The 23,893-nt window shown below is 38.9% G+C and overlaps 1 protein-coding gene across 1 annotated transcript; it reads left to right on the forward strand.

The window, feature by feature from the left end:
• Positions 1-17,535: 17,535 nt before the first annotated feature.
• foxa1 (forkhead box A1) lies at positions 17,536-20,664 on the forward strand. The gene is made up of 2 exons (XM_036542640.1): positions 17,536-17,684; positions 18,818-20,664. Exons 1-2 carry the CDS (start codon positions 17,613-17,615, stop codon positions 20,060-20,062), a joined length of 1,317 nt encoding a protein of 438 aa, XP_036398533.1. The 5' UTR covers positions 17,536-17,612; the 3' UTR covers positions 20,063-20,664.
• Positions 20,665-23,893: the final 3,229 nt, after the last annotated feature.

Consider the following 23,893-nt stretch of genomic DNA (forward strand, 5'->3'; position numbering starts at 1 on the left):
GCATTGAATGGTAATTGGTAGTTGCTTTCAATTTGAAGTCCTGCATAATGGCTTTATAGAGATAACCAGCAAATGCTGACTGACGTTTTCATTTTTCAGATGAAAATAACCATCCTGCTGTGTGCTGTGGGTGTTGCCCCGTGATTATGTTGATGTAGCAAATGCAGAAATCTCTCTTTTATAAGCAATTTTTTGTGTTTAATGCTTGCTTATTGCTTCAGGCTGCTATCCTCTGTCACTAATGGAAGTCAATAGTATTTGGCAGCAAACTGACCAATGAAACCTGGTGCTGTCTGACACTGGCAGACTCATGCCATTCCTGCAGGTCACCACACAGCTCTTCCTTGGTCAGATCATTCCGAGTGGGCTGGGGAAAAGACACGATAGATAATTATTACAGCAATTCTACATTTCCTTCTAGTGGAAAACAAGACTACGGCTATATTTAGGGTGGAAGCCACTGTGGTCCACAAATGTCAGATAGCTATTACCAGTTTCTATGGCTACAGTTTCAAACTCTGTATCTGTGGGAAATATGCAGACGAGAGAATAAAAGGGGGGGGGGGGGGGTGACATGGAGATACAGCTTGATATCAACATGAATATAGGGATGTATAGGGAGTATAGGGATAAGAAATGTCACATTCAGTGACAAACCTGCCACTGAGCAGCAGGATCAGAATGTAGGAAAACCCCACATGCTCCTGGTGAACAGACCTCTGAAGAGCCAGCTCAGCTTTATGTGCCAAGCTACATTTGAGTGATGTGGATTTCAGTGCAGCTAAGGGAGTGTTTACTTCTGTTTTAATTTTCTTCCAAAAAAAAACAGGAAAAGTGTATGCTTGGACATATTTGCCTTTAATCTGTCATCAATCCTCAGACTTTTCTTGACCACCTAATCTCAGTGTACTTAATGTGTTCAACCTAACATTTCTCCTGAGTTTAATTTTGTAAAATATGCTTGCGAAGGACTGGAAACTGTTTTAACAGTTGGTTAATTTGTGTCAAAGATACAAATAGTACCTTACATTAAACAACACCTACATTAAAATGGAACAAACCCAGTGTAGCATGGTGCTGTTGCTCTTTGTTTGCATGTACAGTACATGCTGGTAACATTCCACCACAGGGCTATTTATGAACATATGTCCTGATTCTAAACACCTACATGAGTAATTGATGCCACCTAGTGGCTATCTTCATTGTGGCACCAAATGCCAGATTCTAGGTCCATTTCCTGGAATGTCTTCATTAAACCAATTTATTCAAAATTAAAGCTCTAAATAATTTCAGTTTTTTAAACAACAGCAAAACACAATGTGACTAAATTTTAAGATATGCCTTCTAAAAGGTCTTATTGTTTCCATTTCTGTGTCTGTCTTTATAGAATGATCGTGTATGGGTTAATATCCTATGCCTGCCAATGTTTTTTCAGTTGTTTTAAAACACTCAAATGTTTTTTGATGCCAGTAATCCCAGTGCAAAGATTATTTTCTATACATGACTCTAGCATCCTGTTAATGATTTGTTTTAAATAAAGTTAAACAAAAATAATCACAAAACTAAAGGCCTTCAGGATATCCAGTCCTGCAAGTTGCCTCTGTTGGGGCATAAAAAGTCTTTACCGGCTGCTCTTGCGGCATCATCCGAGGCCTTTCCATGTAATGCTCAGCGGCCTTCTGCCAGTCAGACAAGGAGTCCAGATTCCTTGAAGGCATGTCGGTGACACTGTCTTCTTGATCTGTTCTGTAGATACCTACACAAGGCAGGCCTTCATACACAATCCTGAAATGATATCAATGCAAATCAAATCTGATGTAATATAGCACTCTTAATAAAGGAACTTCTGCAAAGGGCTTCACAGAGAACCTCACACAGAAACAATTCAAGACACAACATGCAACTAACAGAAAAAGAAGAGCAATTACTAAACATTACAAAACAAAACATTGACAGTGTTGGTTAAGAAGATTTGGTTTTAACAAAAAACAAAGAAAGACCTCTTTAGTATGAATCAGTGAATAACTTCCTGTTTTTGTTTTTTGTTTTTTAGAAAAAGTTTCAAAGCTGTAAGAGAAAATCCACCTTTTCATTTTGATATATTAGAGAAATAAGCTGACCAATTACATTAACCAAAGGAGAGCCCTAATTACCAACAATATGATGACTAGCATTGGATTAAGAGGATAATTAAGACTTGCAGAGAGAGTTAAGAAAGCAGCCATCTACTGTACTATTAACACAATAGTTGCATGAAGTCACTGAACATGTGTCCCCTACTGCCTCCCATACTCCTACTATTTGGATTTAGATATGTTTTATACCACATCTAAGCCATGACGGTACTGGGTTAAGTAATCTCAAAGCCTTGGAAATATTTGAGCCAAATTCACTGCCAGACTCTTGTCATGCTGGTGCCTTCTTGGAATGTCTAACATAATATGTGATGTTGGAAGGGCATTAAAAACACAGAGAAAGATCCTCAATACTCCCATTTACATGTTGTTCTTCATGCACTGGAAAGGAAAACAGTCAAAAGGCTGAGAGAGGTCTGGCTGCAAGGTGGAGATGTAGCCTGTGGCTGGAACTCCTGTGTCACACATTATGCCAAAGGCTGCCGTACATACTGTCTAAGTAAACATCAACATTGCTCTTCAGTAACCTTGACCTTGAGGCATAACCCTCATTCTAGTACTGCCTGGACTTATTCTGCTCCCCTCACACACTCTTAATGTGATCTGAACACAATGAACACAATGATCACTTATTTGGAGGTTACTCTGGGTGAGAGTGTCTGCTAAATGATGTAATGTAATGTAATGATGACACTGACAGATGGCGTGCGCACGAGTATGTGGCCTGAGGTGTGCATGGTGTGAGCTCCACCTCCCACCTGCAGCCAGACAGTGGCCTGTACCCCCAGTGATTAATGAGCTAAAGCACAGTGCACAAACACTGGGAGGTGTGGGCAGTGAGAGTGGGGTGAAAGGTTTGTCAGCAGCTCTGGAGAGGGCTTCTCCACCTTACTAGCCCACACAAAGGGCCTCTTCTGATTGTGCATTCAGAAGTGTCTAGGGGTCAGCAGGATAGCACCACCCTAGTGCAGCATTACATTTTTACATTTACATTTAGCACACACTCTTACGCAGACTGACTTACACAGGTTAGAATTTTATCCATTTATACAGCTGGATATTTACTGAGGCAATACTGGGTTAAGTACCTTGCCCAATGGTATAACAGCAATGCTCCAGCAGGGAATCGAACTGGCAACCTTTCAGTCAGGAGTCCTGCTCCTTACCACTATGCTACACTGCCGCCTGCTGCAACAAGCAGACCTGGGTCAGCTTTTGGCATGTCAACATTTCTGCATAGTGATGGAAGGCCCACTGCAGCCTGTCAACACTGGTTAGCAAATGGCACACAATCAGCAGCATACAGTAACAGAGACATCCCAGCAGCAGAGTACTCTACTGCCAGCCAACTGGACAGAGCACCTATAGCAAGCCAGTGAGGGCTAGCCATTAAGAGAGAATAAGGAAATGAAGGAGTAAAGCCTCTTTAACTCTCTAACATGTGTACCCATGATCCATGCACTTCAAATGAACCTACATGAGCAAACAAAGAAAACAGCATGTTGAAAAACTGTTTTACTGTGATACATTTACTCATTATTATGAGACATAATAAATTATATTATATAACTAAGGGCAAATGGATCATATCTATCTGACCATATTATAGCTTACTTCATCTTGGTAGAATACAATCCATGATAAAATGCCACTGAGCATACTTTCAAAATCAAACTTCAAAATAAAAGCATAGATAGCTCGATTGCATTTGACCTGATTTTATCATGGAAAAATACAGTAGTACTTGTATGGCCATTTGGATATGTGAAAGTATAATGTCCATTTAGTTAAATTTATTTTTTAGTTATTTCAATATTTTTTGCTCAAATGACACACATAATATTTTCTATATATATTTTAAAAACACTGGGAGATATTTGGAATCTAAAGCTAGAGGACTATGTGAAACAAAATGTTTTTGTGTCCACATTTTAGTCGCAAGACTCTAAACGAAAAGTAGAATTAACATGAGGATGTGAATTTATAAAATAAATAAATAAACACACGACACGACGTCAGTCTCCAAACACGATGTGCCCTCTGCATGGCCTCTTTTTGTTCCCAAACTTCCTGGAACAGGGTTGACTCAGCTGTCTTAACAGTGTGTCTTAGAATAACGTTGGTGTCAGTCTTTCTCCCAAAGCCTTAAATAAGAAAGACAAATTCTTTCAGTGCTTGCCTACGTTCTTGTATTTCCTTTCAGGTTTATTGATGGAGGAACTGACGACAGCTCCAACTACAGATCGCCAACCGAATACTGAAGCTTGCGAAATCAGAAAATGTTTCGTGGCACTAAATATTTCGCGAAATCAAATTGCCACGTGACTTGGATTAACACTATCTGGAAAGTAATATACTTTTAAAGCATGTCAGTGGATTTTTTATTTGATCAATTTGTTGTTTCCATCACTCTTCGACAGTGATGGAGAGAACAAATCATGACAAAATTATTTTAAAAATGGTCAGTCCCTAGACATTGTTCCTGTTTGTCAGTTTGTGTGAAAACATACACCGAAATAACACTGGTAGATTGAATCTTCTTACGTAATTTTAAAACCATTGCGCACTGACAAATATAAATATTTTAACTGATCCATTCCACAAGTTAAATATGCGACTTACGTTAGCTAAGGAAACGTTTGCTACCATGTCTTTCTAGGCACACGTTGTTCTAGTAGTAATCTGAGCTTCATTCTTAAGACTAATAATGTAAAATGAACGAAGAAGCTGGCGCAGAAAGCAGCTTGTCAGCTACCTCGTTCACTGGCTAATTAGCGAATCCATCAGCTCCATTTAGATAACGCTAGGAACGGTACTACAGCATCTACTATCGTTAAAAGCTAGCTAAGTAACTAACCTTAAATTAAGGAAGCTATGGATCCGTTTTACAAAACCAATATGGCCCTAAAGTCATGAACATTGATATTCGAATTATATAAACGTATTCATATATGAGAGGTCTGATGTATGAGTAAAGGAAGGAAAAACTTGTTCAATGATATTATAAATTTGTTTCCCTGTTAAATTATTTTTCTGGGAGGTGGGTTCTGCGATAATTACGTATCATGAACTCCACTTTTACAGTCCATGTATCGTCTCATGCCCAACAGATACAGAGAAGCAGCCCAAGTATACTTAATCTAAATCAGAGGTAACCGGTGAGATTACGTTACAAAGAGCACAGGCAGAAATCTTACCTTTATTGTGAAATTATAACAAAACATGCAAATTTATGTAAGTTAGCAGCTAATTAAGTTTTAATATATGACAGGTCTGTTTAATAAAGCTGTTCTGTCTAATATAGCAGATATTTCTTTCTGCACTTCGAAGGAAATCAGTTTTGTCTTTAAAAACATAAAATGGTTACTGTATCCGATATCTTTGTTATTTCTTCAAAATTATTTCAAAAATTACTATATATAATATAATTAAAGTAATTTCATATGAAGTTTACCAAGATTATGCAATCACGTAATGCACTGCCAAGCCTGTGAATCAAGAAAAACAAGTTAAAGTTGTCAATTTGATGCCTCCCTTATTTTCAGTTGTGGTCCATATTAATTTCGAATACCTGCTCATACCTGGCTAGCAAACATACTTAGCTACCAGAGCGTCGATGTAACAAAATCTAAATAAAATTATATAGTTGGCCTGGATAATCAAGACAAAGACTGAGAGCCAAGAATATTTACCTATAATAAACAAATAATAGTAATTTTTAGAAAAATATAGTGAATTCTTGAGAAATATTTACCAATAAGGTATTGATATTGATAAATTGTTGGTCAGTGGTGGTCACAGCGTGACATTTTGAGTAGCCTATGGTAGGTATACAGGAGGTGTACAGGAGCCGCAGACCGGCAGAGAATCACTGATTATCGAGTCCATAGGGCCAGTGGCTGCTGCTATCAACGGCACAATGAGCTGCTCAGGGCCACCACTGGCTTTAAAGTCCTGAAAGTAACAGTTTACCGGGAAGGAAGATCGTGTCGTATCTGCTCGGAAGAAAACGTAAGCACATTCAAAAACACTAATTACGTTTTTATTCTGTCAGTAAAATACTGGACATTACTGTAATTCAAACCTTTTTTAGATAATGAATGAAAGTAGGGGAGCGCGGGGCACAACCTAACACATGTTGGTTTTTGCGAAATAATTTTAAAAATATTTAAGTTGGAATAATGCTGTTTTTATACAAGCACCATATACATCTCTGCTACAAACGAACACTTGAACTTTGTTTCTAGCACCCACCGTTCATGTACAATTCCACCGAAAATGACGGGAGGTATAATGTTACAACTTACCCCATGGGTGGGGTTAATTGTAACAGACAGAGGGTTAGTTGTAACACTTGCTAGAAAAGTCTGATGAATTAGTGCAAACAAAGTTAATTCAATATAATTCTATACTGTATGAAACAAATATATTTTCTAACCATACTGCATTATATATTATCTATCTATATGACAGACAGACAGACCAATCGATAGATACACACACACGTCGTATTATATATGAATACTGACATGAGGCCCCCTTATCGGTTTTTCTTATTCGATGTCTAATTCTGTGAATAAAAAGGTTACATGAAAATTGTTATTTTTATTTTATACGAGAGAGAAATAACTTCTTGTCATTGTTTACGAAAGGTGGCTTAGTTGTAACACCGTGTAACAACTAACCCCGCAGGCTGCGGACCGCAGTATGGAAGCTGTACTTATGCCTAGCTAGTACTTGCTGTGAACTCGTCACATGTTTCAAAACGGTACTACAATATAGGCAACAAGATGGTGATTAAAGTAATATAAGGTTGGATTTTGTGATTTGCACACACGGCTCAGTAACTGAAAAACACTTGTGATGAAAAAAAAATACTTGCATGCCCTGAAAACACTCTTTGGCACAGATTTATGCAAAACGCTGACGAATCTTTCTGAATTTTCGCGGGAGACCGTGGCTAGGAAATGTGGTAATGTGGCGCGAAGCACACGCTGCTTGACCTTGTATATAACATAAAAAGTCCGTGTTACATTTTGCCCCGCGTTAGGTTGTTCCCCGCGCTCCCCTATGCTTTGTTGTAAAATAACGTATGCTTGTAAATACTGAATTCTGTTGTTTTGTCCTAAACTTCAGATTGCAGAAAATGACACAAGCGCATTTTTCGTTTCACATGAAGAAAAAGCAGCAAACACGTGGTGGAAGTAGGCCTATAGCAGTACCTGGAACTTGAACATTTATGAAATCAAAATTTAAAAAAAGTTTTAACAGCAATTTCACACAAAGAATTAGACATGTGGTGAAAAGGTGTCAGCATTTGGAATATGAACAGAACATACATCCTTACATGCTACATTCATCGAATAAAACAGTACATTGACGTAAGGTTTGTTTTTTGTTTTTTTTTTTTTACCTGCGTCTGTCTGCCTCGTCAGAGATGTCATTGACTGTCCTCTGCTGGTAGAAGTGGGGTACTGCTGGTAGCTTGCTGGGAGTGTAACAGAATTGGGAAGCCCGCTGGAGCTCTAATGGCAAGACCTGGTTTGCTGGAGTTGTACATAGAATGCGGATGGTCCTACACTCATCAGAGCTATAGGAGAAAAGAAAGATGGTAGTCTACAGCAGATTAACTAGAGTGCATTGAAACTAACTTTTACACATGTGCAATTAATACATTATTTTACAAAAAAACTATGAAACAATGGTCAAGGTGGAAATGTGACATAGTGATGACTTTAGTTGTTCTCATGTTCAAAGCACTTAACTTTAAGTGTTTAAACAAAATTCATGTTTATAAACAGATAACATAACATATAAACTGTGTAAGTCGCTGTGGATATTTGAAGGAAACATTTTATAGGGGGCAATGCAAACGGAGAGGAATAGACATGGACATTTCTTCAAAAATGAAATATTTATTTTCTGGGGTCTGCTGATGGGAGCTGCAGTTTAGAGGACCTGCTGCTCCAGCACCTACAGACAGAGCGCTTGCCTCTGTCTCCGTGCCGGGAGAAGAATTCCGCGCGGCACAAGCAGACCAAGGAGGTTTATTTGCATGGATCTTGCCCGCCATAACTCCTCAGCACTCTTTGAACCGGCAGATGGGGGGCGAGGGGTCAAAAAAAGGGCCAGGCTCTGTGTGTGGCCCCTTTGTGTGGCAAATGCTGATGACAGACTGGGAGAGGCCTCGTGCCACTCCTTGAGCTGCGCCGCAAAACCTGACAGCAGCCATTCATCAGGCCTGACATGTTCACTTCAGGCAGACGCACTCTGGATTTATCACCCCCCCACCACCAGAGAGAGAGAGAGAGACAGAGGGAGAGAAAGAGGGAAAGATGTGGATTCATTAAAGCAAGCATTCCTACCCCGTGAAGCAGTGCTCCCAGCCCCTTGCAATCTGTGTGCATTCTGCGGGACCTCCCCTTCTGTGTCCCTCACAAACCTTTCACTGACCCCCTGTGGCTCCTCATTAAAAGGCACTTGTTTTTGCTTCTCTCTGTTTTTATGAATGGGTGGGGCGTGGCAGTGGCAGGCAGTAAATGTGTCAGTCGTATCTGAGTATGGAGCTGCTGCGGGTGGTGAGTGGGCGCGCTGGCTCCAGACAGGCCCAGGTGGGCCAGCCAGGAGTGCGTTAGCATTGGTAATTACCTGCCGCTGTCACTGGCCCTCATAAGGGGCAGGGAGCCGTGCTGACAGCACCATCATTAGTGGGTTGCCTGCTCACTTTGGGCTTCTGCCACTCCCACACAGGTAAAAGCCAGGGTGGGGAGATGGCAGCCATGATAACGAGTTCAGCAGGTCACGAGGGTGAGGTTTCAGGGTGGGCGGCAGCCAAAGGATGCCAATGGCCCGGTCAGAAATATGACACTTGGTGAGGGTTGGCTGGATTTTTCTTTCTCTTTGAAGGGTGACGGTGTGAAGCAAGGTGGAGGGTGTCTGTTCCTGCTTGCTGACCTCGGATCCCACCCTCAGATACAGAAACACGACCGCAGCTCACACACAATGTGTATCTCATGTGCATTTTATATTTCTATAGAGCTTTCTGAAATGGATGCATGCCTTGAAACTGTAAAAATCCACAATCCCCAATTTAAAAATTAATGGATGGAGACGTTTCAGGGTTTCAGAGAAGCTTTGAGTGGTAATGCCTTTGTAAGGATCCTGTAAGGATCCTCTGTAAGGATAAGTGAAGCCTGGAAAATTCCTATAGGAGTAAGGATCCAAAGAAGCCTTGTGTGGTAATAGAGGCTTAAGGATACAATGGGTATCCCAGTGACTCATGTGATTTCAGCTACTTTGATGTGAACCAATCAAAATGTTCTGCTGTGAATAGGGTTTTTCTGGTCCAAATGAAAGAGTTTCAACCCATCACCACTGCTGAAATAGTAAATCAGCCAAAGATGCTTACGGAGTTTTGGGTGCCCAGGTTACTAGTAACGAGAGGTTTTCCAGACCACAGCGCTGATATTCTCGGACAGGTCTCTGAACTGGCACTATGGTCCCTCCCCTCACCACCAACGCATCTGCATAGGTCAGCTTTGGCTAAAAGTAAAAGAAGTTAGTGATCTAATGACCTAATTAACAAGGTGAACATCAGCCAAAAACACACTTGCCAAATTGTTTTGTTAAAACAATTGTTGGTGTAGAAAATGAGAGAAGAATCCATGCAGTCCAAGTACACAAGCTCTACCTGAAGGATCTGCAGAAACAAAATACTCTTATTAGGAGAAAATCTAAACCTCAGGTGACCCATTGCCATTGTCTCTCTGCATTGCTCAATAATCAGCAGTATAAAAGCAATCCAGAGTATACACCCTTTCGTTGTAACGCCTGTCAGGTGAGCGTTATATTGTAAAACGTAATGACATCTACGGCTTGCCAAAGCAATGCATGCATATCACACAATCCACAAAGGCTCAAGCACTAATAAATGTATACCTCCTGAGGTACTTCTGAGGTCATGGTGATGTAATCTTCTGAGTAGGTGACAGGATTGCTCTGAGAGACAGGGTAAGACACCGTAGGGACCGCAGACATAGCTGGTGGGGCAGGCTTAGCTCCACATCTGTCCTCCTGATCCAATGCCTGCTGGCAGGAGGATTCCTTTTTATCTAAGGCCTGTCGAAGGAAGCAACTTGATTCTCCATGTTCTGGGTCAGTGTACATCAATTATTTACAGTATCTATTTTCTACAAATAGGCCAAAGTGATAATCATTGATTAAACCAGGGGTTTTTCCCTTCGGGCCAGGAACACCACAATTGTGCATTTGCACATTGATAATCAAAACAATGCCTATGAATAATTATCACTGTCATCACAGTCTCAATGAAACAACTAAGGACAATTAGAACTGAGTTGAAATTTCAGAGAGAGATGACTGAACTCCATCTTCGGCTCGACTTAACACTGACTTTGACAAATAAATTAAATCAAGTGAAGGTCAAGTCCCAAAAATTCCTTCAAAATGTGTGTGAAATGAAACAGTTACTCACTCGACATTATGGATGACCTGCTGCTCTTAGAATGACTAGAGCCATATTTCTAAAAACCTAATGGATTTAGTTTTTTACAGGAATTGTTTTATTTTTCAATTTTGTAGGTATGATTGATGCTCTTGTACTGCATCACATTTTACACTGCATTAAAATGCCATTGTATCCTAAGAACACAATCAACCTTTAAAAAGTTTATGCCATTCATCGTAGATACATGGTCAGGATTAGCTATTGATAAAGTATGTGTGCTCCGGAGCTATAACCATTACACAATGATTTCCTGTCCTCTGAATACACTGAATGACATAAGCCCTCATTCAGTCTAACCACTATGGCTTTGTCCTAACATTAAAATATTTAAGCAAGATGGCTTTTTCTTTCTTGCAAAGTATATTTATCTCAGTTATTGCCGTGTGATTGATGCATAAAAGCAAAATAAGACAAAATAACAGTTAAATGTAAAGTGTCACCAAAGATGAGGACAAAGATCGAAATGAGATAAAATGAAAATATTATGGCCTAATGTAGCTCACTGTACAATATGAGAGCTGTTACTGCTTGAGGAGACCTGGTCTTGCTTCTCAGATTCCCATTCCTGGCTGGACCCTCATCTTGGAATTTTAATGTCAGTTTTTCCTTTGTTAATAAAACTAAATATTCTGTTATTTAGAAGCACATCTTCTTAATTGTGGTTTTTATGCTGCATTGTTAAGGACAGGGAAATGTCCAATTTCACAGATAAAAATCATGCTCTAAAACAGTCTTTATGTATAACCTCAAAAGGAAAGTGCTACATGTATATTATTGCAGCAATTGGAAACAGAAACTGTTACATAAATCTCTTTCATTAAAACAGTGATTCTTCCATTTGTGTTGCATGTGAACAATGATGTATTTGAAAAAGAAAGAATAAAGAAATACACACTGGCACATCCCTCTGACTCCCTTTCCCATGTTCTCACTGACTCACCACACTGCCTGCCAGAACAGTCCTCTTCAGCTCAGTAACCTGCCCAAGGACAGACAGGCTGCTCCTCTCCTGCATCTTGGCTGTGGCTAGCCTCCCCTCTGGTGCCCTCTGCTGGATATATGAGCCCTCCTGACCTGGTCCAGTCCTGGCAATATATCTGGCCTCCTCTGGATGGATCCTTGTTCCTGGCTCACTCGAGTGAGACAAGCACAGAACTGACCCAGACTTACTGTGAAGTGTTCTCATCTCTATCTTATTGGACTCCTCACCATTTCCACTATCCTTCTCGCTTTCCAAGCTCAGTGCCTGGAAGCCTGGCAGGAGAGTCCCCCTCCCAGGCAACACAAGGAGTGCCTGACTCCTTGGAGCAGATTGCCACTCAGTGGCCCTGGGTGTGTTGCCCACAGCAGAGCTCCCTGACCTGGCCATGAAGGGAGGTCCAGGCCTCCTGGACATGGACAGCACTTTAGTCATTCCGGCCAGTTGAGCTACGACTGGCTTCAGAGCAGCTTGACGTTTGGGGATAGACGTACAGGTAGCCCTGTTGTACCCCGTCGCTTCATTGGACACTTGTGGGTTCGCCCCTGATTGCTGGCTCATCTCCTCCACTCTGCATGGGATTTTTGCTGGGGTGTGGTCAGTGGAAACAGGCACGCCTCTGTGGGTCCCTTCATTGGGGGCCTCAGTACTCAATGACCTTGACTTCCCTGGCATGTTTGATTGCATCTAACCCTGACACAACAATGGATGATTGTTAACAGCTTTTGATCAGACATATTACATACAAATTTTAGTTTGGGAGACGATATCATAATGGCTTACTGGTAAAAACATACATCAGACAATGGCCAAAAAATATTGTCAGAACATTGACAATAGTATCTGCCAAGTAAATACTTTTTTTTCTATAAAGCTGATTTAATAGGTATTTACATGAATTTATGGGTACTATTCCATTGCATTTTCTAACAAAACAGCCTCTGAGTTTCACTAAAATATGACAGTCCAGCTAAGATATAATCCTTCAGGGAGTTTTACTTTTAACATAGATCTTTGCAGCTATACTATAATAGTTATTGGATCATAAGAAAACTGAAATTTAGCATGAACTATCCATTCTCAAATCTCTTTCATCCCTGGGTCTCCTCAAAACTTCCAAATGAAATACTTTATTCATTACGTTCTATGTGTCAATGTTTTATTTCTCTCTCTCTCTCTCTCTCTCTCTGTATATATATATATTCATATATATTATCATATTGGCCATGAGTAGAATGTATTTACACTGAAGCAATAGATATAACCTAAATATTTTTTATTTGAATCTGCAACCTTATAGTTATAATTTGGGCTATCATATATATATATATATATATATATATATATTATATATCTGTTATATCTATTGCTTCAGTGTAAATACATTCTACTCATGGCCAATATGATAAGCTCTGTATGATCGAACGCTAAGTTGCTATGTCGATAAATGCATTTCAAGTGAAATAAATAAAATGCGTATTGCTTGATGGACAGAAATAAACGTGAGAAAAAGCTGTTTGGAAAATATTGTAATCTATTTTCTGAAACACCAGGCCAACATTAAGCCAGTTACAGGAGTGACTAGTTACTTGTTAATCATATAGGCTACTGTCAATTTCCCTATTCGGTACCGAATTGCCTATTGACTCGCAATTAAGAAAGAACTGTATTCTATACGAAAATTTTAGGGTCAGAACCACTATATTATATTGAAATTTTAAATTTAACTGGTTAGCAAGTCAGTTAGTTTGTTAGAGTCAGTTAGTCTCTGACGGGTTAGCTATTAAGTTATTTTTTCGCCTTACCTTTAGCAATGAAAAACGTTGAAACAAAAAATGAAATTCCGCAAACCTGTGTTTCAGCTTGTTTACATTCGACTGTGTTTTTTAACGAGCTAAAGTACTTACACGTGTTGAATATTCCACGTCTGTTTCTTTTGATCTTAAATTTGCAACTTCTTTGCCTTCTTACAAGCTGTGAAAGACTGCGTGGCTTGCGCCGAGTATCTCCTAGCAACCAGAAAACTGTGCCGAACTATGTGAAAGGGCTGGAATTCTTGGACTCACTGAATTTGAGACACTTGGTCATAAAGCAACATGATGCCAAGGTTTCCGTCTTATTAGCAGAAGGAACAAACTCCGCACACGGTGTTTGTGTGTCGGTACGTGAAAATAGAGAAGAACGAACTGTTTCGGACGCACTGTAAGAGAAGATAATAAACAAAGCTGTTAGTAACCTGCAATAAATTTACGCATAATTAACACGTCACGCGTTTGCTTGTTAATTTCAAGCGTCCCCAATGAAGTATAGGTGTTAAGTCAGTAAACATAATAAAACACATTAATAATAAAACGGCAATGTGGTATCTATAGCGTCACACAACGACATTTACATGAGCACGTGTCAGCTCGTAGGGCAATTCTGGGAAAGCATCCATCATCGACAATGTTTTATGGTAAACAAATAAGTCTAAAACGACCGAATCCATATGACATGCTCCTCTGGAGGTCATTGCCTTGCCATTGCGTCATGTGTTTTATAAATTCATGCACACTATGTGCAAAGATGAACGCTGGCGATACATTTTTATGTAAAAAAAAATGTATGGCCGGCATTCTGTTGGAAACGTAAACAAAATGATGAGACCTCAGAAATGAAGACTAGAAAGACTTCACTGTCCGTGGTAGCCTATTGAAAATTCACAGTACCCTGTCAACTGTACCCTGAAGTTGATTACAAGCAAAAAATCTCCACATGGGACCACTGACATATTTAAATGTCACCAATGATAAATGTACATGTCAAAAACTAATAAGACTCATTAAAGATAGCCAAATATTAATACAGTTAGGTCTTCATGTGTGTTATTATTATTATAGTCGACCGCCGGCAGGTAAAACACTCTTACATCGTTAGCTCCTCCTTATTGCTGTGGCCATGGCGAACCTCTTTTCAGCATGTCAACTTGACATCTGATACCTTCAGAGTATCAACAAATTAGTAGAATTCGGATCTTCTCTTTTCAAATATAGCCCTGGAACATCAATAAAAAATGAAGTATAGCCTACCACTTTTAAAAATAAAAGCATTACACAGTCCTTCGTTCATTCGTTCATTACAAGACGACCGGGTGGTGTATTTATCCATAACTCACACGTTACGATTTTCCAAGGATATTTTTTCATACTTTACATACCATTATCTCACATGGTGCCACATGAGAATCTGTAACGCCTGGCTCTCTCAAATACACCGAGCTACCACCAATGACGCTAAAATTCAGATAAATTCGGCGGTTCAATTACTTACGTCAACCAGCTTTTAAAGGCATTTGTCGATGTTAATGTACTAAGACATTCTTGAAGAAATGAGCACTGGCAATAAGCCCATTGTAAACTACAGCAAATACAAACATTTCAAGTAGCGGCTATTGACCGCTCGCAATATCAGATGAAAAAGTAATCATTTGAACGTATGGAAGTCAAAGTATAACCCCACCCTATATTTTATTTCTGATGCGTTTGTCTGACGATCGTGTGACAAATTTTACCTGCAGATTTTACTTGCCCACAGGTAGACAAATAAACAAAATGTTTCACACGTATATTCATTTCTTTAAATAAATGGTTTGCTTTAATACGTTCTTTTAGAAACTAAACTATTTCAGAATAAAACATTAAAAGGTGAATTTAGATTTCAATGAAGTAGTAATGATAAATTGAAACGTAATATAGGCTACTAATACTCATATTAATACTAATACTCATAATTATCAGTTATTAAACGCTTGCACAAATTTTTAAATTTGCAAAACAGAAGGCAAACGTCAGAAGGAAAATATTTAACTGGATTCAAAGTAATTAACATGGATTTTGACGTCATGAAATTCTTGATTCCCACGCTGCCTTAGGATTTTTACGAATTTTAATTTAGTTTTGGAACTATCTCTGAGACACTTAAGTCAAGGAATAAATTCAATTGTCATCAATTCCGCTCTACAGATACAGAAAATGGTCACATATGTATCTCCACATAAATATTCAGGATGATATTCCGCTGCTAAGTAGCTTTCGAGACGTCTTTCATGCGCTCAGATTTGTAGAGTATTTTCAACGCTTGGTGAGGAGTGTTAATCTGCTCAGAACAAATCGATTCCTCTTCGCTAATGCGGTTAGAGATCACTCTGGGATAATCCTATGTAGGGCGATAATTACCCGTGTTATTCCCTCATAAATTGATTTACAGTAGAGGGCAACACCATGCTCCGTGTTTAACAGTGAGTGCAAGGCAGGAGAGGTAAGTGGAGCAGGTTGCTAACAAACAGCCTAGTCCATCAAGCCCACGCTTGTCTGCAATATACGCATTAGGTCATGTAGTGGAGAGGACATTGCTAGGACCTATCTGCTAAACCAACTATGCGTTTAATCTTGTAACTATAGGGCGTTAATTAGATTATGCATTGAAATATGTAGCCCATCCCACAAGAAATTTTTGAAGTTAAAAATTGCTTTCACAGAATAAAAACATCAATCATTTTGCATATAAAACCAGACATTTTGCGTAAATTCATTTTGTATATATGAGGGAGTTATGTGAAACGGAACTGTTCAAATGGGGAATGATCCATTTTACGAAAAAAGGATTTCAGCTCTCTTCCATTAAATGATGGATATTCACAAATCAGCAATTCATGAATCCATAAGTTAAAGTATTATGTTTTATGAACATTGTAAGATATTACCCTGGGCGACGTCAAATTACATTTACATGTGAAATTTTGAAATTTCTGGTTTTTCTGTAAAGGTGTGATGCATTATAAATGAATGTTTGAGCTAGCTTGCTTGGTTCCCAAAAAAGGAGTCGGGCAGTAGCCCTGGGAGGCGGCGCTGTTGCGAGTGCGGTCTATGGAAAAACCTCGAGGAGGTGGAATCGAAAATGTCCTGCTTAATCGTAAGCAATACTACACAAAATGTTCCGTTTATATTTTTCAGAGGGTAATTTACACTAATCAGCTCGTTGTTAAAAATGAAATTTACTATATATATATATATATATATTTACTATATATATATACATATATATACATAATAGACTGTATTAAGACATGAATATATATATATTCAGTTATCAGTTATTATATATATTCAGTACAGTATACTAATATGGCTATCATGATGTCTTGGTTATTTTGCTGCACACGTAATGTACCCTAGTTTAGTATCGTGTATATTTAAATTATTAAAATGAATCAGGAAAAACAGATCATGATAAAAAATTGAATCATTGCCCTGTGTGATCATATCTTCAAACAGATTGCACATTCAATAAAAAGTGCAAAACATTCCCAAAATGGCGTTACCCCTGCAAAACAGTCTGATGTCGTACGAAGTCAAACATGTCTTCTGACGCGAGTTGTATACAACTCCGTTGTGTTTGGGTGTTTGTGAGATGTAATCTCATGAAGTATTCTATTTAAAAGAGACCCCCTTAGATCTTTTATTCACTACACATTATATTTCACTTGCTGCCAGCGATAACTGATTTCATAAACGCTCGCGTGCCTGCATTTCCACGTCTTGTTTTGGTGCGCCTATTGAAATTAATAACATTAAAAGTAGATTTGTTTTTTTTTTTTAGTCGATGTTCGCGTCTCTCACCACCTGTCACAGCAGCGATGTGCGCTATACACCGTTGCAGGTGGAAGACCGAATGAAACGTAGGTGCTGCTGTAACGCAGAAAAAGACGCGGGACCTGAACAAATGAAAAGATGAGAAGTGGGCCGTACCGTCCTACGTAACAGCCAAGGGAGAGAGCTAAACTCTAACTCACTCTTCACTCAACACTTCCTCACTCTCCTCAGCACTACTTGCCACAGACCTGCGAGAGACAGCGAACCGCTTGTTAGGATTCCCCTCTCCACAAACTTTAACCTAAATATTGAATGCTGAGGACCTGCTGCTTTCCACCATAATGTTGGGTACAGTGAAAATGGAAGGACACGAAACGTCAGACTGGAGCAGTTACTACAGTGACGCTCAAGAGGTTGGTGTTTTTTCCGTTGAAATTTTGAAGAACTGGAAAGTTTCATGAATGGATAATTTAGATGTTATGAAAAAATCATATTCAACATGACATCTGTGTGTTTTAAGCGTGGTTAATGCCACGGCGTAATACGCAACTCTTAGTCTGCGCCGCATGCTATGACTTGGAAGATAGTGTCATTTGAGGTAGGGTTCTGATTCAATCTTATTAACGAGAAAAGCAAACCCGCCTGGTGGCAGCAGCGCTCGCGGATCGTGTGCATCATGGCATTTCGCGATGTAATTCATTGTTGGAGTAGGGAAATTGTTGGCCGTCCAGACTTATCCAGACTAGTGGTAAAAAGTAATAATAATGTAGATACACTGCATTAAGTTTTCTGGGAATCGTGAAATAGCTTTCACACACTTGAGGGCCTGAGTTTATATAACTCGTGAATGTTTATCAAATGCCGCCGATGTCTTTATTTTTATCGTTCATTTTTATGAACGATTTTAGGCTGTTATATTTTAGCTTAATAATCAATCCAAAAAGTGATCTAATATACTTTGAACAATAATTTAATCTTCAGAAGCGTGGTGCTGGCCATTATTATCACCGTAATATTGTCATTCGCGTTATCATGAACTTTTACGTAGTTCTCCAATTTTCTATCTTCTGTCTTCTCCAGTTTTTTATCTTGTCTCTGTCTAAACGATAAATTCCAAATCATAAACACTACGTTAATTGTTAGCTAATGCATTATTTGTTACATACCAGGATTTGACTTAATTTTATGATACTGATCCTTTATGAGAACCTGAAATGGGGGCGTTTTAAGGACAGAATCGTGATAATGATGTTCCTCTTTATGTTTGTGTTCTAACATACTTAAAAGGGCAGCGATGAGGCACAACGATAAGGTTTATATTGTCAATTGTTAACCATTATCATCTCTTATTGTCTGCAAATTTGCAAAGAATGATACCAGAAAATCCATTCTCTTCAAAACATACCATTAGAATTGAATTAATATAACACCATGATCAAACATATCAGCATAAACCAGACTTCCAGACTCAACGTTTGTGTACATTAAGGTAATTAATTTGAATCCTGTTTAATACCGTTCTGTGTTTTGTTTTATTTTATTTCAGGTATATTCGTCCGTGCCAAACAGCGGCATGAATGCAGGACTTGGCTCCATGAACAGTATGAACAGTTATATGGGTATGTCCACCAGCGGAAATATGACCTCTGGTTCCTTTAATATGTCCTATGCGAATCCAGGTTTGGGTGCCGGACTTAGCCCAGGAACAATGGCAGGAATGCCCCCGAGCGCGACTACTGCAATGAACGGAATGACAGGCGGGGTGTCAGCAATGGGCGCCGCTCTTAGCCCTACGAACATGAACGCCATGTCTGCTCAGCAGGCTTCCATGAACACGCTGACACCTTACTCAACCATGAGTCCGGCAATGAGCCCTATGGCATATGCACAGCCCAACCTAAACCGAGCACGGGACACCAAGACTTTCAGAAGAAGCTATCCACATGCCAAACCACCATATTCCTACATTTCTCTTATAACAATGGCGATCCAGCAATCGCCTAGCAAGATGCTCACATTAAGCGAAATCTACCAGTGGATAATGGACTTGTTTCCATATTACCGTCAAAATCAGCAAAGATGGCAGAACTCCATACGACATTCATTGTCTTTCAACGATTGTTTTGTCAAAGTTTCTCGGTCACCAGACAAACCGGGAAAAGGCTCGTACTGGGCCCTGCACCCAGATTCTGGAAATATGTTTGAGAATGGCTGTTACCTTCGCAGACAGAAGCGCTTTAAGTGTGAGAAAAAGTTAGCCGCGAGCAAAGGATCAGACGGAAGGAAAGACCAGTCCGGCGGTGCGGGGTCGCCTCCGAACGACAGTGCCAACAGTAAGAACGGTCATCTGGACTCTAGCTCCATTTCCAGTTCCAACCAGTCGTCTAGTCCTCATAACATGGACCACACGAGCGGTAACACTTCCGAACTGAAGGGAAACGGGCCGCCGGTGCACCCTGCGGCCAGTTCAACCACGGCCTTGTCCTCGATTTCCTTGCCTCCGCACTCGATGTCCCACGAGTCACAGTTGCACCTTAAAGGGGATCCCCATTACTCTTTCAATCATCCCTTTTCCATCAATAACCTAATGTCCTCTTCCGAGCAACAGCACAAATTGGACTTGAAAGCCTACGAGCAAGCTTTGCAATACTCCTCCTACGGTTCAGGCATTTCTTCCAGTTTGCCCCTGGGCAGCGCCTCCATGACCGGAAGAGCCAGCATGGACCCATCGGCAATAGAAGCGTCTTACTATCAAGGTGTGTATTCGAGACCTGTCCTTAACACGTCTTAGTCTCATTTCAACTTTTACCGTACTGAAGAGAGACCGACAGAAAATTTTATTTTATTTTTGCATGCACTTGGTGCATAAAGGACTGTTACTTTAATGTATAAGAATGTGTATGTATAAAACAAAATATACTGTAAAGTGTCACTTTTGAATGATTGTTTACCCCAGTTGGAAATCATTGCAGGTGTTTTGCTAGTGTATTTAAAACAATTTCGAGCTTGTAAAATAATGTTGTATTCCCCAAACCTGTAGTCGCTACAACGAATCGTCCGCCGTGTTACAATGTGCATGAATGAAGGTCAATGAGGTTTTGTGGAATGTCGAGTGACACAGGTTATAAAAGAGAAAAAACAGGAAAAAAATCCAGTAAACCATTTGTCTGTTGCAGATGTTCTGCTCATAGATGTTGTCGTTTTATTCATTGCTTTTGATAGTTTGCTTAGTTTTTGACACCCCCATCCCAGCCCCAGTTTTGTATTTAAAAAAGTTCATCCACCGTGGAAATGCATTATGACAAATAAAACACGTATTTCTTTATGAAGAAAAAGCCCAGTCTTTTTGTGGTATTTTGAAGTCAAAGAGGATTATTTAAAGACAAACGTGTCTACGCACTTTCATGTATTTGTTTCTTAGATTCTCCCCCTTTGTTTTTGTGCATATTGATGTCCGTAATATATTTCTTGTTCATTTAAAAATAAAAACGTGAAACCTTTAACTTGATTTACTTATTGTTATAATTACAGGAAAATGATTCAAAGTCTTTCTTTTGAACTCGACAAGAGATGACATCACAAAGTGGGATCGCATCTGTCAGTAACACCACTGATTTGCTAAATGATCTAGTCTATATTTTGTTTTTATTCCTCCAGTTTTATTTATACGCGTATAATATTTGTGTTGAGTAGTAATAAAATATTTGATTAACACGAATCGTAACCAAATATGATATCAGCATACATTTTGCACGTCGCGCTTTGCTTATCTATTATTCATTGATACTGTACTCATGAAGCAAACTTTATTTCATCTAAATTTAAGGGCGAAATATTCTTAAAATGTGTTAAATGAACAAATGTACGTTTTGTTAAAATTTTATTTGACACATTTTATAAATAATCGAATTTGATGTACGGATGTACACCATTTGAAATGATAAGTTTAAGTGCATTTTATAGCTAGATTATACAGTTACACTATAGATTTAAACAATACGACGTAGGTTAATTCACTCATTTAATACCAATCCATAGAAGTCCAGGGTAAAATAACTAAAATCACGTATAAAAACAGCTTTACACGGGTGCGCCTAAACGTAAATGCGTGAATGCGTATCCCATTGAAATGGATTTATCAACAATATCATAGAAAGGCCAAATCATCTTTTTGTCATTTGTAACCTACAAGAAGGGCTCGTGAACCTGAACAGATTTGACTTTGATCATGGCATTTTGTGGACACACATTTTGGCTGAGTAACCGTGAAATTCGTTTAATTATCATGTAATTGCCCCCCGATGCGCAAATAAAATGGAGAATTGAATTGTTAGACAGAGGCGTGAAATCGCAAGGAGGAGAAAAGCCTCATGTCGCAGAATTATCTTTGTAGAGTCATCCAGGTCTTGTCATTTAATAAATATTTTCTTTTTTTATTTTGTTATATCCTGCTGATTTTTTTACGTCGGAATAAGATGTCATTTTAACCGATTATAAACCGCTCCCGAGGCAATTGTGATTTATTAAGTAAATAAAATGTTTAATCTGCTTAACTGCAATTACGTCAAGAATCCATAACATACCAATATTATGTAAATAGTATTAATATTAATGTGGAAAAATCCAATTCTTTTTGTAAAAGTGAAAGATTGGTTTGCGCATGAACATCAACACAAGGTCGTTGGTAAGGCATATTCTTCCCTGAAAATATTATTCGTTGTGTTCTCCTCTCCAATCAAATAATTATATATTATTGCTACAGAAAATATTCAACTAAATGTGTCTTGCACCAGAATGTCACCTGACGTCACTGCTTTTTCAGTTTGAATAAATCCTTAAAATTAAAAATAACACAATAGATCTTGGACCTTTTTCTGGCACAAATGACCATGCTCTTCTTTGGATCAGGGAATGTAAAAAAATTGTAAACTTCATTTTACCATTTGAACTGAGAGAATGTTTGTACCCTTGCTTGTCATTTCTACAAGTTCCACCATCAGCAGTGTCTCTGTTGACATATCACCAATGACAAGGAAAGGTAAAAGATGCATCTCTTCAATCTGAGATACGAATCGCAAAAGTCACTAACTACACGTGCAGGTATGAAGCCCTTAAATTCCACTTCATTTTGATTCAGCGTATATATATATCCCAAAGATGCAAGCAAGCGTCTGTGGTACCCATGGATAAGTATGTATTTTGAAGAATAAAATATCAAAAATATATCATGTTTATAGCATTACATTTAAAATAAACTGTGAAGCATTCCCTTAGAGCGAAAGGAATCATTACTATCAAACTAACTTTTGGGGTTGAGGAGATTTATATGTGCATCTCTGTGTCAAATTAGATTAGATTGGATTGGATTGATATCTGCTTGCTTTGACTAAAATAAACAATAAAAAATCGCTTATATCTGATGTGGTTTCGTTTGACTTACGCTCCAATAGCATTCATTGATTTTAACGTAAGCACTCCTATGACACCACTCTCCAGTTTGGTTCTGTTTTCCATTTGTTCACGGAAAGACGCAAAGGCCCTAATTAATGATTTAAAGGCAAGCTTCACATTTTCTTGATCGATTACACTTTTTGTCGATTTCTCAGCATCCGCAGACACCGATCGGTAATCACTTATCTAAATGCCGTTGTAGCAATTGTAGATGTACAAGATATAAAAAGAAGACAAATAAGCTAAACCGTCAATGCAAGAGGTTCACTGACAGTGAAGAATAGTGGTGACAGGAAATAAGCAAAAAGCTATTTAACCACATCAAAGGGTACTAACTGAATTCATAGTAAAATGATCAACACTCTAATCATCATTTATCACATATTTATCTAATTCCCCTTTTGTGCATGAATACTCAGGACATTTCAACCCCATGGTAAGTGATTAGTTGGGCATACCTAGTACGCACCAGTTGTATTCTTTTCAGAAAGGGTCCTTGTAAGCCTACATCTACAGCGTGTGATATCTAAGAGTTGATTACCTTCTACTTGCAAAAAATGGTTACCAGCAACAACTGCATATGAGAGTCAGATGCATTAAATAAGCTCCAGTGCATCTCGGTTTCTAACTGATAGCAATTCTGACATGCTAATTAAAAGGAAATGTTTGTGTAAAAAGTCTCCACCAAAGAGAGAAGTTGTTTGCACGAGAAATCTCTGAACTTTGGACAAATCTCGTTCACAGTTAGCCCCACTGTCTAAATAAACTTTGCAGCGCGACTATTTAAGAGTCGCTGCCTTCAAAGTGAAACTGCAAGGGCACAGAGGAAACCAGCCTGCCATTTCTGTTTGCTTGATTCAGCATAATCATTAGCTGTATTAATTATGTCGTAAATGGTTACTTGATTCTAGCAATATCTTTAAAGGTATTTTTAAGCAATTGCCGGAATTGGAAATATCATCTCAATGACTTTGTTTTAAGACGAAGAAATGAAGAATAGGCTCTTTTTGAAGTAATACGTGTTTTATAGACTGTGGTAGCGATCCAGCGAGGTGACCCAATGAATAGTGAGTGGAACATTCACGTAGAGACAAAGCTTATAACCTTAATTTAAATACTGCGGGGTTTAAATTTTATTATAACACTGTATCAACGTACCACGTAAGAAAAT

Source organism: Megalops cyprinoides, chromosome 12 (assembly GCF_013368585.1).
Source record: "Megalops cyprinoides isolate fMegCyp1 chromosome 12, fMegCyp1.pri, whole genome shotgun sequence".
In the NCBI taxonomy this organism is placed as follows: domain Eukaryota; kingdom Metazoa; phylum Chordata; class Actinopteri; order Elopiformes; family Megalopidae; genus Megalops; species Megalops cyprinoides.